General features: G+C 34.6%; 1 protein-coding gene across 1 annotated transcript in view; it reads left to right on the top strand.

The window, feature by feature from the left end:
* The window catches only part of LOC144446044 (guanine nucleotide-binding protein G(i) subunit alpha-like), a 51143-nt gene that overhangs the window by 11739 nt on the left and 20835 nt on the right, over positions 1–18569 (top strand). Inside the window, exons 2-3 of the mRNA XM_078135762.1 lie at positions 12313–12355; positions 14449–14590. Coding sequence (XP_077991888.1) covers positions 12313–12355; positions 14449–14590 — 185 coding nt within the window. The remainder of the gene's footprint in view (positions 1–12312; positions 12356–14448; positions 14591–18569) is intronic.

The raw sequence follows: 18569 nt of genomic DNA, 5'->3' as shown, positions 1-18569 counted from the left end.
GTTCTCTCAGCATCTAATCTAATGTAAGACAATCTATGATGTGACATTGATATCAAACATTACATTTATTACCTTTCTTTGTTCAAAGTGAAAAGAGCGGGAGTGTCTACACCAGATGGCTCTGAACATTTCACCTTTATCGCCCTTGTCCGATGATTCATAATTAAATCTAAAGTAAATCTAAAACGTTGTATAAATTAAAAAAAAATGACAATGTTATTTCCAACAGTTGCATTTACAACTACCTATCATCCATTCCAATATCTCCGTTCTCTATCAAATTACAAGAGAAAACTAGTATATCAAAATCCTGGCGACCTGGTATATCATACATGTACACTTACCCCCGAGACGTAAAACTGCTCTTCAAAGAATTCAAGGCTGTTCCATTCAAGATATAATTAATCTGATAACATTATTTTGTTTTGTACCAGTCCTGCCCACACCCATGCAGTTAAAATGCCATGTGAATAAACGTCTAACGTGATTTGATATATAGGAATTGACAATGGTAAGGTCACCTGGTTGACCTTCTGTGTTCCAATCAGTGTTTTTATTGTGTTCGTAAATGCTATAATAAATAATGGATAATGAATGTAACATTATTATTGAGTTTTCCTAATAACCCGATTACGATTGTCGTATATTATACAGACTGGCGGGATTCCATACCTAGGATAGTATGCTGCCAGGGGTAACGGGTTGTGTTGTAATTCAGTAGTCATGTACATTTGCTATCGTAATTCGCATCATTTGCGAAATATGTATACTCACTCCCTCAGGAGGTATTCAAACTAAAGGTTATATCTTGTACCGAAACAGGCGACTTGAGACTGTTCTGGGGCTCACACAGGGGGAATTAATAGAATCGAATCAGCAATCAAGATCTAAAAGGCCACTATGGATTTTTAAGGGGTATTTTCTTTTTAAGCCGAAACAATCATACCAAAGTTATGTCTTATCCCAGTATGAGAATTATTCGTTACATTTGTGAATTTACTTATATTTGGGAAAATTATTGAAAAACGGCTATTCAAAAGTATCCGTTCCTTTTGTTGTTTGCGTTTTGGGGAATGAGGAGTGGGTTAATATTGTCGCAAGGAGACATTGTAGTGTAAGCTTTTCTTTAAAAATGTCTTTATGACGTATTTCGTACTATCATTCATAAAACTTTGAAGAAGTAGGATTTCTTAAATGTAAACTGGTGTTCCAGGTGCGATATTACTTTTTAAAGGGTTATCCTAAAGGGCAACACTATTTTGTATGACCTACCCGGCTATGCGATGACGTCACAGTCTTACAGACTTCGGTGCTTATAACCTCTTAACGTGTTCGACTGAATAAAGCTCAGAAATCAACTCATCATCGTCTTAGATCCTTTAAATGATAACCTGTAAGATATTTATATGCAGAAAAGACACAGATAAGACGCAGCCGGCGGGAACGAGTCCATCGTAAGACAATTACGCATACCGTACAATTATGTGTAGACTAAAGACGATGAGGGACATTTTTAGCGACGTGTAGCACAGTACGAGTTTAAAGCTGAGTTAATTTAGAATGAACATTATAACCCTATGACATTTAAGTTTATGTCTGTCAGGCAGATTTAATTTTATGTTCATATGATAACTAAAGTTATATTTTATGGATGTTTTGGTGTAATGCGGTTCAAGAGAGGAACTACGCACGTAAAATCTCTTTGAATACCATTCATAATGTGGCAATACTTAGAAACAAACTGATATTCGTTAACTCTGATTTAGGCCTCATTAAAATGTAGCGATGCTTTTGTTCAATACAGTACCACCCCCACCCCACCCCTCGAATTTAGTATCTTTGCATCATCGTTACAGTTGGCATAGGATGAACCCATTGTTTTGTTGGTATTGACTGTGTATACACCAACAAGCACAATATACCTTGCCAATGGCCGTTTATTTTCATTAAAAAAGAAAGAAAGACGTTATTACCTCATATCATGATTAACACATTAAGGGAACTAAAATATTGTAAAATATTCCCCTCAATCTAAATCATTTTGGACAAATCCCAAATGCTCAAATGTATCCACACGACAGTCAAACAGTAGTAACAATTTGAAATTGAACCCTGATATTATGTACGTGACCAGACTATGCAACATCAACAGTTGCGTTTTTAAGGAGAGGCGATGTCATTCCATAACGCGACAACTCGATCAAATTGCGCGTGTCGATTCTTTGACAATTCTTTTTAGATTTGGAAGGTAAATTAGGGTTTCGCACTGGTTTTGAAATGAAACCGCAATTAGGTGTGGAAATTGTAACAAAATCCAAGATGGCTGTCGGAGAGAGAGAGTTGCAAACACTATGATAACATCTCATTTTTTTCTATATGATTAAAAATCATCCATATCCGATTCTGTACAATATAGTAAATGGACTGAGATTGGGGAATATGATAAATGAATTCCAATAATGCCGAAGTGTATGTCTTTGCAATCTTCATTTCATATGTGTAGAAAGCCCTACACATTTCTATTAACAAACATGATATATCTATATATCAGTCAATTTCACCCCGTTCATTTTATTAGCCATAGCCATACATTGATACACTTTGCCTCAGTGTAGAGTTAGTAACATGACCCGTTCGCCTGCTAAACATGAACGCGATACGTCAGTCCCTTTTTTATAAAATATTTATCCATCATCGGATGTAAATATCAAAAACACGATCATGTTACTTGTTCTCTCTATGACTGTGTAGTAAATAAAGTGATCTTGTTTCATATGTAGAACAGAACAAAAGATTTACAAATGTATTACCGCCACTCATTTTACAAACGATTGAACGGAACAATTTATAGATTATTTGGCTGTCTTCTTGAATGATTTGGTAACTATATAGGCCCAACATGATGGAAAAGACATTTACAACTAAACATATAATATATGTTATAGTTATTGAGCTATTTATCAATAGGTAATCATGTGTTTTACAGCATTGTAATTCCCCTTATATCTTATGATTTTCAAAAGGGTAAAGAAATCCAGGCTTTTGAATCTGGTATCGAACGAAACGTGTTATGTTGACTCGTAACTAACACCTTTATGTAACACAGACTGGTCTACCTTTCAAAACAACTGTCTCATCAACTTTCTTCGCGTTGCGTCAGTCTCTTTTGTTTTCCTCCATTTGGCAAACTAATTATACAAAGCGTCGAAGAGTTTCATCATGCCGAATAGGTCTGTTTGTATTCCAAGGGGAATGTAATTCATCAGAAAAAAACATGCTCTTCAACATGTCTGGAACAACGGCAATGAGGTATGGTTGCCGTATCTACATGAGCTACTCGTCTGATTACGATCACTAGGTATTACTCTAATTGCATTGTAAGGAACTTTTCTGAATATCGTCATGAGAGACGCTTCCATATACCCTCATGAGGCACTACACTACTGTAGATATGATCAGGAGGTACTAGAAATCTTAATAGTACCATGAGGTACTAAAATTCTAATTACTTTCATGAGGTACTAGTCTCATCAAGGTCACAAGCAGGTATTATTATTGTAAATACATTATGAGAAACCATTTTGAATATTTTCATGATGCACTGTCAATGTCAGAATTTCCTATCAAATAACCGTAAAAGAGATATTTTAAGTAATGTCATGAGGTTCTCTTCAAAATATCTTTATGAGGTTCTGTTGCAAATACGTCCATGAGGTTCTATACTAAATATCTTCTTGAGGTACTATTGCGATATTTTAAGAGGTTCTATGCTTAATTTCTTCACTTGGTTCTATTGTAAATACCTTTATGAGGTTATATTCGAGATATTTTCATGGTTCTATTATAAATATCTTCATGGCAAACTATTTTCAATGCCTCCATGGGTATTATAACCTAAAACGTTTCTTCTTCAATTTTAACCATGTTGTCCAGACCTATTAATCTGTACTAAACACTTGCAAGTTGACACACACACACACACACACACACACACACATACATACATACATATATATATATATATATATATATATATATATATATATATATATATATATATATATATATATATATATATATATATATATATATATATATATATATACAAAAAATCATACAGATATCACGCATTTGGTCGACAATCACACTATATACAAACAGCCAAACTACCCACTCAATCGCCTTTGTCCTAAATAAATTACTGTTCCAACAATATCAACTTAAATACAACACCAGTGAATCTAACTGCAGTCTATCAAAGATTTCAACCAATATCACTTAGAAATGTGTCCCAAGAATGGCAAAACAGTGATATAGAAATTGCATGATAACTTAGCATTATATCTTGCGTTACAAGACATTGTCGTTTGGTCTTTTTGTATATGGGTGTGACTTTTGTTTGATCTCTCGTGGCTGCAAGAATCTTTAGTGTTACGATATGGAGAGGACGTGTGGGCTGTCACTTCCTGTAACTACTGCCCACCACTTCCTTTACTTAGTTTAAGTGTATTCTAATTAGAGCTTACGCCATGTATATGTCATCGACCCCACCATCAAATTAAATTACTTTAAACCCTAAAAATAAGCAAGGATTCGACGAATCTGATTATCTTTGTCTGCAACTAAGATAAACAAAAAAGAGCAAAAAGACCTTATGATGAAACCTCCACACAAAATTAGTGTTTTTATCTCATCGTTCATGACAAAGAATAATAGGTCGCTATTTTTTGTGATCAAAGTGTCTACAGGAAACACTGTTATTTGAAGAAGAATGACTTAATCTTATCCCAAAATGCGGTGCTAATTCAAATGCTTATATATTAAATACACTGACGAAAATGGTGTCTGCAAAAGTACAAGTAATGATCTTATTTTTAGGTAACGTTTAAGTTTTCAGACACATTTGATACAGACATTAGTAAAGAAAAGTACACGACGACGGTCCATTTTGTACCATGTTGTGATTAAGTGGTGTATTTTTTTACCAAATGACCTTTGAGAGTACTACTAAAAGTGTATAAATAACGAACAGCATTTTGTCATGAATCTCATTTGATACAAACAGCTGGAGATATATTCATTCTTGTATCCTATAGAAAAGTAAATTGGAAAACCTTAACGGGTTGCATATATCGATAGTGCACAACAACGGATTGCTGACTCTTGAGAGAGAGAGGGAAGAAATTCACGGCCTCGGGCATGCGAAAAAGATACAGTTCTTATCAGTGCATTCTGCCATTCGCACTGTAATGGGTGTTTGTGAGCTATTTTCACCACAACTGTTTTTGACAGCCAGGTTCTCATACCAAAACGTGTATATTTTCTTAATTTGTCGCAATGCAACATTCAAAGGATCGGAACACATTACCAACTGTTTTTAATAAGATCATGTAAATTTTTTCTTTAGGTCTGGTAAATTGATATATATATCGTGTGGTTGTCATGGCAACGATACTCACAACACTTAACTGATGTGTATCGTTGTCTTTCTAAAAGAAAACATAAATATGCGGATATTCCTGCAGGGAAATATCTTTTTTGAAGAAAAAAATACTGCTGAGGGCCGCAAGCTAAATTGATATGTATTAACGTTAAAAGATTTGTCGGTTGGGACTGGTAAAGCATGAATTGCTAATAAAAGAGAGTGAGAATCACACATGAATAGAATTTAAAACACGTCTATAGGCAGATTGTCTAACCATTTTCTTTCACTTTGTAAGTGAATCCATTTGAAGGACCTGGTGATATATGTTCAGTAGCAAGTATATAACAGAAAGCGTCAAATGCCTGTGCGTGGACATATGAATTCCATGCAAATTGTACTGTGCCTTTAGATGTGTATCTGTGTTCAATCAAATTATTAAACTGCTGTCATTGTTCGATATATCTTTTCGGAAGGAAGTCAGATAATTTTAGTGATTACGGGTCATAACTTTACTTGTGGAGAACTTATTCTTATGAGTTCAAGAAACGCTAATTCAGACAGCCCTACATATATACGGACGGACGGACAGACAGACAGACAGACAGACAGACAGACAGACAGACAGACAGACAGACAGACAGACAGACAGACAGACAGACAGACAGACAGACAGATGAAGTAAACAATTAAACGAAGAGCGAGCTGTATAGCAACATTGGATAGGATTGTACATAAGTAACTACAGGATAGGCTGTTATATATAGCGACACATGCATATGTGCATACGTAGTGTAAAAGTTCTTGCAACATAATTACTCCTAGCAACCGTACCGTAATTTCCCGGTAATTTTCACTGTCACTTAATAGGTAGCGGTAAATTATCTTCAATCATCGTCTAGTCGTAATGAAGGGAAGGCCACCAGATAGACGTGCTTTGCATTTGGAAGATAACACAGTGAGTCACTATGTTAGAATTGTTTTCCAAGTAATGTCTGTTACACACTTCCTTGATTTCGTATTTTCAGATAGAACTAGTCTTGATTAATCAGGGCTAAACATTCTTGATTGTGTCATGACTTTCCAATGCAATTTAAACTTGATGCATATTTCTTCGATTTGTCAAAATGCGAATTCAATCGTCCATTCAGTAAAATGCACCCCTATCTTTGTGCGAATTCTTTCTTACATGTATGTTTAATAGGAGAAATCAATTCATTGAGTACAGGCGATGGGATTTATCCAAAAAACAAAACTAAATGTTTTTTCCCCTATTTTGATAACTATTATGAGTAATTTAAGACTTAGGGATACACAGACCGAAATCAATCAACCACAATATTCCCGACTTTAGCCACTGGCAGGATTATTAGTCCAAAGCTAATTCATACCTACATTAAAGGGGTACAAACACATGCTAATTCCTATCGCAATCTTCTTATAATCCGCGACTTAAATTTCTTCTACTCTGCTGCACAGTTGGATGAGCAATTAGCATTGATGTATGGCTTTGAATTAATAAATGTATCTTTACCTTGTTGTTTCTATTTGGAAAACAAGTTTGAAACAACATATACAAAGTCTGTATTTGCAACTCAGTAAATTGCAAATAAATGAAAACGCTTGTTTATAAAAAAAAATAATAATAAAGTTTTGGTATTGTACGTACAGGAAGTGATATATAAACAAACTGGGCAAACACAAATGACCACTGTAATCAAATTTAAAGTAATAAAAAAAAGTATTCAAACTTTTCGTACATGGCGAAATTGTAATATATATGGAAGTATCATTGAAAAAATATGTTTTTATTAATTGAAAATCTAAAGAATATACCCATTTCTCGTACATATGGCAACTTTAAAGAGGCACACATAGTAATTCCTGTTATTACGACCTTCATTTGATTTTAGAATTAAATCCCTTCTACACAGTTGCACAGTTGTTCCTCGTTAAAACTTGATATTCACAGATGGCTAAACATACTATCCATATCAGATATTAAAACCAAATATATTCAAGAAATGGCAAGATAGTTATGTCATTACCTGAATTGAATACTAGATAAGATAAAACGACTACTAACAGTTGCACTGATGTAGACCAGCCTAAAGTTTTGAAGGATCTATGATTCCTATAATGGCGACGTTATCAAATATTTTGTCATCCGTGAAACGGCAACGAATCGGAATTAACAACTCTGATTATTTACACACAGAGTACAGCCTTGAGCGAGGATAAGAACTACATACAGTGCAATGATACAATTTGTCAAACAACAACATGGCCTTGTCAAATGTATAGAAATTCTGAATCTAGTTTAGAAAAAAAAATAAGCGATCTTACAATTTTGTGATTTCCACCCTTTCTTCATAACATACATCGTACTGATATTTATAACAGAAATAAAAATGCATTTTATTTCCACTCTTTTCATTCAAACTAAAATAAATGTAACAGACCTTTAAAAAGCGCTTGAAAATTGGTTGTTTATGTAGCACTGTTCAAGTCAAACTGTAGTGATTTTAATGAGAAGAGATGTTTTGAGCAAAACTGACACCCCCGTCGCATTCGAAATAACGGCATATTCTTCTTCATGAAGTAAGTATGGTTGGCAGTGTCTAACCTTCTTGGCATGCTTTTAGCCGACAACAAAACCATTTAAATATTGTCTCATGTCGACACTTTGTTTCCGAATGAAGGTTTGAAACACACATGTTGACGTTAAAGCGAACTAAATTACCTTTTTATCTTCCTCTGATGCTCGACATATATAATAACGGGTTTTAGAACTAAGAAATGGAACAACTTAAAAGCTTTTCCAGTCTTTCATCTTAACGTTTTACCGTTGTCTGAGCGTTGTGCAAGTTTTCCATTCAAAGAGTGTTATTCAAAACTAACTATGCTCTGTAAGACTGTTAATGAATTAATGGTAATAATTTTCTTTGAAGTGTGGGTTCTTATATTAGATCAACAAGCTACAATTCACACATTCTAGAGTGAAAGCTGCATGCGAGCACAATTTATACAAAAAGGGTCGATGTGCTTCAGAATTTACTGCATATATTTTGTTGCCATGGGTGATGAAAATTGCGGTTAGATATATAATGAACATGTAAGTACGTGACGATGTATGCTTTTCAAACCTTCAAACTCTAATAACGGAAACAAGTGTCAATCTAGTCTTAGGTATATTAAACATAATTATCACATTCCTCAAACAGCGAGAGATAACACCCATAAATGTCTTTTATTTAATATTTCCTGTGTATGTATGAATAAACGTGTCGAAATCAAAGACTGTGTTGGAATATGCCTTCAAAATTTCAAACACTGCAAATATATTTGCAATGTCTAAATAAACGAATCTACTTACTTGACACGTGGTTGATCATGAGTTTGCAATATGTCTTTTTGGAGTGGCCATTCACGTTGATCGTGGAGGTTTTTTTTTTAAATGATCGGCGCTATACCAAGAATGCTGTACAGAAGTATATTCCCCAGAAGTTAAGAAGCATGGTAAAGATATCCTTCGCATCATAAGTACATTTATTACCTTTTAAAATATGTACATATAACAATACCATTATTTGTTTTAGAACAGTCTTAAAAGTAAAATGTCACTTTCTCATAAAAATAGACAATAAAAATAGTTTCAGAAGTATTTAACCCTGGACATCTAAATATGCCGGATGCGCTTGGTTGTCTGAACAGTGCCTGGACATGATGCAGGAATTGACATCCTCAGACCACGTGCAAACGTTTATCAAAATCAGTATCAGATGTTATTGGGACACTATAAAATATTAAACTTCGTGCAGTGACAGCAGGAAGGGAAATTAACCTAACATAATAAGTAGACTTGATAGAGGGGTGTCTGAAATATGATGGAATATATACGGTAATAATATAAGACTTTTTCAACGAAAACAAAAACTTACCTGCCTTAATCGGATTTCCGCTGATTAAGGCAGGTAGGTATGCATGAGTAATTTCACTGGGGTTTCATTGTAGTTGGGAAAAAAAACATTGGAAATTTAATATCTTACATCAGTTGCCTTCACGTGACTACGTATCAATATCAACTACTTTGACGTCAAAACATGAACGAATGTTGTAGTTATACGGGTGCGGTAGTAGATCGAGCTTATTAAATTACAAGGTAATGTATAGCCTGCAACAAAACAAGGTAATGCAACTCTTTAAATGTGGAAGACTGGCTTAATCCTCTCAATAGCACATTGCATAATAAATGTTCCTCAGTTCACATATACATTCCTAGTTTACGTCATCTCCATAAATTAAATGGCGAATAGATATTCATAGTATATGCAAGTTACTTCTGTACATTGAAATTTATCCTATTACGTAGGTTAATTTTCTCAATTGTACATGGCAGACTATAAAATGCTATTTCTTGCAGCCCATAAACTCCAAGTACGTATTTGTACCATGCCATTGTTAGGGCAATTTCCTGTGTAGTGTCAATAACGTTAAAGTTATAAAGTACACTAACAACTGAATGTAATCTCATTGAGGGTTATCATTATCTATACTGTAAATACGCACAAAATATAACCATTTATTAAAAATCTGTATACAGCTTATTGCTACTACATAATGCAATCAATATCATTATACATTTTAAGTTATGTTCACTCTTTTTGGCGACCATGCTATTCGAGTTATTGTTCTTCTTTTATTCTGAATATGTCTGTATATGTTTGTAAAAGTCATTGGCAGACATTGAAATTTCGTGTGAAGGATTAAAAAAGTTGTATTGCATTGCATTGTATTGTATTGTATTGTATTGTATTGTATTGTATTGTATTGTATTGTATTGTATTGCATTGCATTGCGTTAATTTGCGTTGCATTGATTTGAATTGCGTTGTGTAGCATTGCATTGCATGATGTTGTATTGTATTGTATTGCATTGTATTGCATTACATTGCATTGTATTGTATTGTATTGTATTGTATTGTATTGTATTGTATTGTATTGTATTGTATTGTATTGTATTGCATTGCATTGCATTGCATTGCATGTATTGTATTGTATTGTATTGTAATTTTTCTTTTAGACTGAAAACTTGCTTTTGTATTTGGTGTATTTGTGTTCTAGTTCACTTCAGTCACATTTTCTTTTGATCCCAGACCATTATATCGTTTATACAGCGATCTGTGTTATGTTCTTCTGCCATGACTTCATCTGTTTCAGATTATAACTTATGTCTGCTGCTTTGCTTATATTTGTTCGGTTCGATAAACTTACAAAATACGGTACACAGTCAAAACCAATTAAATGTTAACTGTCTCACGTTTACAAACTCTGGTTGAGAAAACATTAGTAGGCCCAAAAAACATCTGAGACTCAGTAATACCTAACATGTAATAAACTCCAATTATAAAAAGAGTACAGTGGGGTTACTAGTATCTTAGCAACGTGCAAGAATCGATATCACTTATGCTACATATAAAACTGCAGACTAGGGTTGCCTAAACAAAATTCATGATACGTGGTTCTTGAAATGACCCATATGAACAATTTACCTAAACATATATTAACTTTGGTTCTAAAACTTGAATGTCCCTAAATGGTTCTATTTCATATAAAGACTGTTCGTTATCATCGTTAACATCGTTATCACGCCGATTATCTTGATCTTAGTTCTAATGTTACGTTCTAGGGTTGCTTAATGTTAAGTTTCGGTAACTAAGTAGTGTTAGTTGTAGGTAGATCGGCAGAACGTAAACGATTCTCCACTCTAACTATCTTACTAGTGTACGAGAATTCTACGAGCTTGTCTAAGTTGGGAATTAGCTCCACATGTATCGTCACTCACAAGTACGCTCTTACACTCAGGCAGAGACAGACACCGCACACCAACAGTTGTATTGTAGTTCAAAATCTAAAGTATATTTATTTCTCCATGTCCCAAACATATAATTTCTAATTGTCACCTTGACATTATAGTGACGTTATTATTCTAAATATAATTTGCTATAAATAAATGATCTCTCACCTAGATTCATTGTTCAAGAAGACATGATGAACTCTCCACAGATTTTGAAGATTGACATTTAAGATCATGCCACATGTAAATTTTCACGTGTAAGACAAATGTCGATAACACCATTGGAAAATTAGGTATTAATCTGAATACGATAATCAACAAGTTATCTTTTTTAAAAGTATCAATCTATGTTGTTTAATCAAAACACTTGACAATTGTCAGCTACTAGATATAAGATACAGGATTAGGTCTAAAAAATGTTTGGTTTGGTTCCGGTTACCCGACGCCACCTAGTTTTCACTGCCGACTCTAAACTTTTTTTTCAGGAATTTGAGAAAATAAATTATAAAATCGCAAGATCTCACAAGAAATAGTGGATGCAGAACAGACTGACATCAACTTAAAAAGACAATATAAAACTATTTTTCCAATTTGTAATGGCTGTACATCTGATAAGAAGAAACCAATAACACAGAGACCATAAGAACAACAACAGAAAACATAACTACCTAAACTAGACACTCAGATATGAATATATATATATATATATATATATATATATATATATATATATATATATATATATATATATATATATATATATATATATATATATATACAAAATAAAATTTAAAAAAATTACCTACCCCACCTATTCTAAAATTGAGCGTAACCGGAACCATACAATTTTTATTTGGCCTTATTAGATAACTCAACATATTAGTAGATCACGCTGTTGTTAGCTCCTGTTTGTAAGTAAGTAGTACAAAGTTGAATTGTACGGTAATTTTGGTAAAATATGCCAAAATTCCAAAGATGATATTTCTGGATCGTAACACTAACATCTATCTAACCGTCGTTTGTCATTCATACAGGTGCTGGGGAATCGGGCAAGAGTACAGTTGTAAAACAAATGAAGTAAGTAGCCATCCTTAATAACTTATCCATTTTTCCTGCTTTGTATTTGTCGAGCACGAAACCGTGATCCTTGATACCCTGCCGAAGTTCGGGAGACAGTTCCGATAATCAGTTATGTGTTACACAACCCAAACATGTTCCGAGAGACAATAGCACATACACTCATTTTACACCCCCATACAGTGTTCCGTTCGAAAGACACAATATGCATTTAGTTACCCTACACCCTCCTCTGTCGAAGTGTTCTGAGAGACAATTATAACACATTCAGTTATTTTTACGCTCCATGCAATGTTCCGAAAGACACTAATACATTTAGTTATCCTACGCCCTCCCCCACCAAAGTGTTGTGAAGAGACAACATTAACACATCAGTTATTTCACGTCCTAAAAAAGTGTCTCTTAAAATGTATTTTGTTTAGCAAACGTGACGATGTCAACATTAGGCGCTGGTACAAATGACTAAATCTAACAGTTTGTTTGTGTCTGAAAGATAAATCATTCCCAAAGCAAACGATAATGACTCAAGGAACGGCTTTGAATTAATGACCTTAATCAAAGTAATAAGCTATATCAAATACTTAGTATAGTGCACTGTTTACTCTGTCAGATTAGAAACACTATCAAAGTACATGTCTTATTTACGCCCAAACTTCGATTTGTCATGTCATAGTCTCTATATGCCTTACGATATCTCTGTACGTCTAGTTTGTGTAAGCTACCATGAAATGTAATTCAGGGCCAGACTTGTCAATTCTTGCGCTTTTCAAAATAGCATTCAAACTATGTGTCATGTGAGCTTTATCAAAAGTAACATGCTTGTTGGAAGTAGTCCGACCTTTTAAAGGTAATGGAAGCAAGATGGTGCCTCATTTCCCTGTAAATAGTCTGCAGTGAATTATGTCATCATTCATTGATCTTCACTAGACTCTAAAATAGTATACGAAGATTACATTACATGATTCATAGAGCTTTACAAATAGCCGCCACTTTTAACTTCAAAATTAGTTTTGCCGACAGAAAACTCCACAGACAAATTCATTTTTTTTACAAATATGGATAGTCACAAAGCCTATCGCATCTAGTCACTAATTTTTCTACATTTTTCAGTCTACTGCCTTATATTTTGAAAAAACAAGTCACGTTCTATATTTCTGGTAATCAAACATTCTCTCCAGTTAGAAATAATGCCTGCATGGTGGTGTGTGATGTACCATTACCGTAAAGAGGCTTGACAGTTTTACGATCATGGGGAGCGTGTTCCGACATTGCCGTAAAGAGCCTAGTAGTTTTAACTTTACGATCATGGGTGTGTGTTCTACCTTTGCCGTAAAGAGGCGTGATGTTTTTTTATGACCTAGGGGAGGGTGTTCCTCAATTGCCGTAAGGAAGCCTGGTAGTTTTACGACATTGGGGAGTGTGTTCTACCATTACCGTAAAGAGGCCAGGTAGTGTTCCGACCACAGGGAGTGTGTTCTACCATTTCTGTATGTAAACAGGCCTAATAGTTTTACGACTACGAGGAGTGTGTTCTCCCATTATCATAAAGAGGGCAGTCATTATAACGGCAATAGTAATCGAAATGTTTTAATGACTGTAATGATGCAATTAGCACACTCGAAATGCATTATTTGTGTTTATAATTTGTCAGAATTAAAACGTCGACGATACTTACAAACCAGATGCTTATTTTAATGACCATATGTTTAGTATTTATACACACACACACAAACACACACACACACACACACACACACACACACACACATATATTATATATATATATATATATATATATATATATATATATATATATATATATATATATATATATATATATATATATATATATATATATATATATATATATATAACAAGCTTTACCATTACGTTATATTTGGTGTGAAATAAACTGACAACGGTACCTGTTTATCGAATCCTCATGATACTGTTTGGGTTGTAACACCATCAAAGTGTCGATGGGGTGTATGTCAGTGTGTTATCTCAGAGACATCTTGAATATTCGTCAATGCATAGCATGCTAGCACCAACCTAAAGAATAAGTTTACCAAACCCCTATTTCTCTTTTACAGAATAATTCACCATGATGGTTTTACTAAGGAGGACTGCATACGTCATAAACCCATTATATACGGCAATACCATCCAGTCCATGATATCCATTATACGTGCTATGGAGTCACTTAATATACAGTATGAAGATTCAGCCCGTGTGGTATGTATTTAAAATTGCTTCTTTTTGGATCAAGACACGAAATGATAACGTAATTTAGGGTCAGCGAGGCGTAATTGTTAGCCATTTGTCTTACGTCGCTAGATGTGAATGGGAGGCTTCGCGTGCTTTGTGTACGAATGTCCCCAGGCAATAGCTATTATGAGAATTTAAATTGGACTAGTTCGTCTATTTTGTTTTACATTTATATAGCCGTAAAAACTGAACCAGTCGATGACAAATTGACTGTCTTATTTGAAAAAAAATGTCTTCCTCCATAAATAGGGATTTAACGTGTACTTACGCCTTTCTTAAGACTTGCAAACATGTGATCACATTTTGACCCAATCTTATAATTTTTTATCTAGTATCTTTATCGAATTCAAGAATAGACCTAATAAGAGTTACTCTCTCCGATAGTGGAGTTGCTAAGCATGTAGGTTTAGCAGCGCTAAACATATCTTGAGCTCATATACGCGTTAACAAAATATATCCTAGAAAATATTTATTGAATATCTAGGGAGAGACAAGCATGATAAAATGATTTATAGATAATGTACGATGAACATCTTTAAATGACGAAAGAATCTGATGACTACCTCTGGATATACATCATATGCTTTACCAGTAAGTCAAGTGGCGCCAAACTTAAGCAGACGAAATCAATATCCTGCGGTACGTACCCGCCTTTGGTGGATTTCTAAGGTCATATCCTTTGGTATTTCCCAAGCTTTCCAAGGATTTTCATATCATTGCAAGTGGATGTATGTAGTAACAGCTGCACATGAATGTTATGGAACACTTTATTGATGTCTGTGGTCTACTCAGTTGTGTATGACTTGCGGAATAGGGATGGGGAGGGGGCAGTGTGAGATATAGTTGAAAGGACTAAGTTTGAACACATATCAGAATGCTTGAGGATTAGATTTTTAAAAGAAAATAAAGTTACGACATTATCATACATCAAACCTTCAAACTGTACGTTAATTCGCGGCAAAATATGTGGTGTTTAGTGTAGTGTAAAACGTTTGTGAAATACTGTCTGTAATCAATGTGACCTCCTCATGCACTGAGACGATCGACAATAATCAAACACCCTCGATAAACTCACATTTGTCTTCAAAGAAATAGTTAAGGTCCGTCGAAAATACCGAGGAACATCATCCTGCCCAACAGAAAATTTGAACATATTGCATCAATTGTACTACTGATATTACAATAAATGTGCAATAAACGGTGCTATGCAACATTTATACCCATTCACATCGCTTGAAATATGTATTAATATTTATGATAAATTATGTCGTCGAACCTTTAGTGTATTATTCCTAAAAATAGTAGGTCTTGAGTTCTGCCATTAGCAAGTGACAATTTAGTATGCTTCAGTAAAAAGAGTACGACAGGTACATTATATCTTTTGATCCACAGCAGGAATTATGCCCCAAAACGTATACAAGCAACTACTGGTCTGCAACATTGATCTGGTCAATGTTTATATACACAATAAACGTTACCTAATACGACATTTCTTTACATGTTATATAAAGAAACGTTACCAAATTATCTACTGTTCATTTTTGACAAAGGTTGGCTCTCAAATGCTCATGATGTAAGTTTTTGAAGCCTATGACAAACCACAACATCTCGACAAATAGCTAAATTTGGAAGAAACTCTATGAGACCATAACCCTTTCCATGAGTTTAAGGGTATTAATAACGTGATTTTGTTAGATGAAACCATTCGTGTGTGTAGGGCCTGTACCCTGCAGATAAGAAGAAAAGGTGAATATTGAATTACAAAACTTTAAACGAAGACTGGTATATCATGAATTTTGACATTTACTTTTATGTATACATGAAAACGTGTAACCTTTCCATCAGATGACTAACAGAACACATTCGATAGTCAGAAATGGCGTCATTAACTATTCCATTAATAATTATGTCCATGTATATAACAGTTATCGGATACTGTGTCCTCTGTGTAATGTGAATATTGATTATTCATTGCATTGGTGAAAGGAATATCACATCACATTAACTTCAAAGTCTTGTTTCGACTCTTAGGTGTATAACTGATATGGTTACACGTCTTGAGGTCTTGTAAGATAACTTCTAAATAATGTTATTAATTGTTAATGTATATACCATATAGTTGTATTTCTCTCTGTCTATGTTTGGAATAGTACAGTCCCTACATTCGTACCTTTAAAGCGTACCGGTGACTTGAGGTTGCAAACCTGTAGTAATCAACATCCCTTTTAGAGGACTATTTAAATGGATTGCAAGTTTTAAAAAGCTGCTGTAATGGATCCTATGATGAAGAACAACTAGTTCGTCAAGTTGAACTTTAGCATTCAAGGTCATCTATTGGGTGATTATCTTGAGAGGAACATAAGATATACACTCAGTATAATCGAATCACAGTCCTGATGATAGAGGAACTGTGGTCAATTATTCAACTTCAACTTTTTTTTCAAAACGCTAAAAGACAACAGTGAAAATCTATAGATGGCTTAGTTTTCCAAACCTACAAACAATACTTTGGATAAGGTTTCCCAATATGCAGTAGTTGTAGTAATTCGGGTCTTTCTTACTTCGTGTTTATTTCTGAAATGAGGTCTTGTTGACTCTATAAGGCGTTATCACTGGTATCATTGTTCAGTGGAGCGGAGAAAACCGGGGGTCGCCTATCTCTCGATGTGATAATATATCTCTTCAGGCCGGTTGTTTTCACTACGTGTGTCGCATCCTAATGACAGCACGAACGATATCATCGAATAAGGGGAACCCGAGACAGTTTGTATGCTAATGCCCTGAACGCACGGACAGTACAATGATAAGTCTAAAGCAACCATGGGAGTGTTTTCATCTTTGAAAATTTGATAGAATTAGTGACAGGAAGATATATATTGAAAGGGTGTTAGAGTCACGGTAGCTGTCACGGGAACGTTATAGCTATCATTAACGTTATTCTATTCTCAACTGAATTATGTTGTCTCAATGATACCTTTCTGATGAAACCAAATCATAAATCCCCGTTAAGTAAATGTACACAGTACAAAGACGGGTTGTATTGTCAGCTAACCTCACGTTTTGAACCGTTTACAGTAAAAGATTAGTGAATTACTAAACAAAGAAAATAACGAAAATCAGTGAAATGTTACAACTACTGGAGTTTCAATGTTTATTTAGTAGTATGTATGTATGTATGTACATGTATGTATGTATGTATGTATGTATGTATGTATGTATGTATGTATGTGTGTGTGTGTGTATGTATGTATATATGTATCTATGTATCTATGTATGCATCTATGTATCTATGGATGTATCTATGCAGATGTATGTATGTATGTATGTGTATGTATGCATGTGTGTATGTATGTGCATGCATGTGTTCACGTGGGTGTGTGTGTGGGGGGGGGGGGGTAGGTAGGTAGGTATGTAGGTAGGTTGGTACGTAGGTGGGTAAACAGGTAGGTAGGTAGGTTCGAAGTCTCGGTAGGTAGGTAGGTGTGTATGTATTCAGCATAATACAGATTCTAGTTAACTACGCATTTGTAGCTTGATAAGGTGAATAGAGACGTCATCAAATTCAATGAACCGAAAGCCAACAACCTACCAAGCGTATTACGCAGGTTAGAACGCTGTTCTTCGTAGTTGAACCAATTACGTTATAGAAACGTTACACAATCTATTCTGCCTGACTTACTCTCAGAAGAACGAAATACGCATGTCACCAACTGAGCAGGAGTTAACAGGGTCGATTTGGCCTATAATTGGTTTGGCTCATACTTTGTAAAGATTGCGGGAGTTACTCATCAACGTAGATACATAAGGTTATCAATATAACATCACGAAATGGTCTCTCAAGAGTACAATATCGAGTCACTTTTGAACACAGTTTGACTCTTTTATCCACGTCTGCCTCGAAATTCTAGGAGTGACAAAAACCCTTAAAATTGCCGAGCTGTGAAAT

This window comes from Glandiceps talaboti, chromosome 1 (genome assembly GCF_964340395.1).
Source record: "Glandiceps talaboti chromosome 1, keGlaTala1.1, whole genome shotgun sequence".
NCBI lineage: Eukaryota > Metazoa > Hemichordata > Enteropneusta > Spengelidae > Glandiceps > Glandiceps talaboti.
Note: the sequence above shows the minus strand (reverse complement) of the source record. Positions and strands in the feature narration are given on the sequence as shown.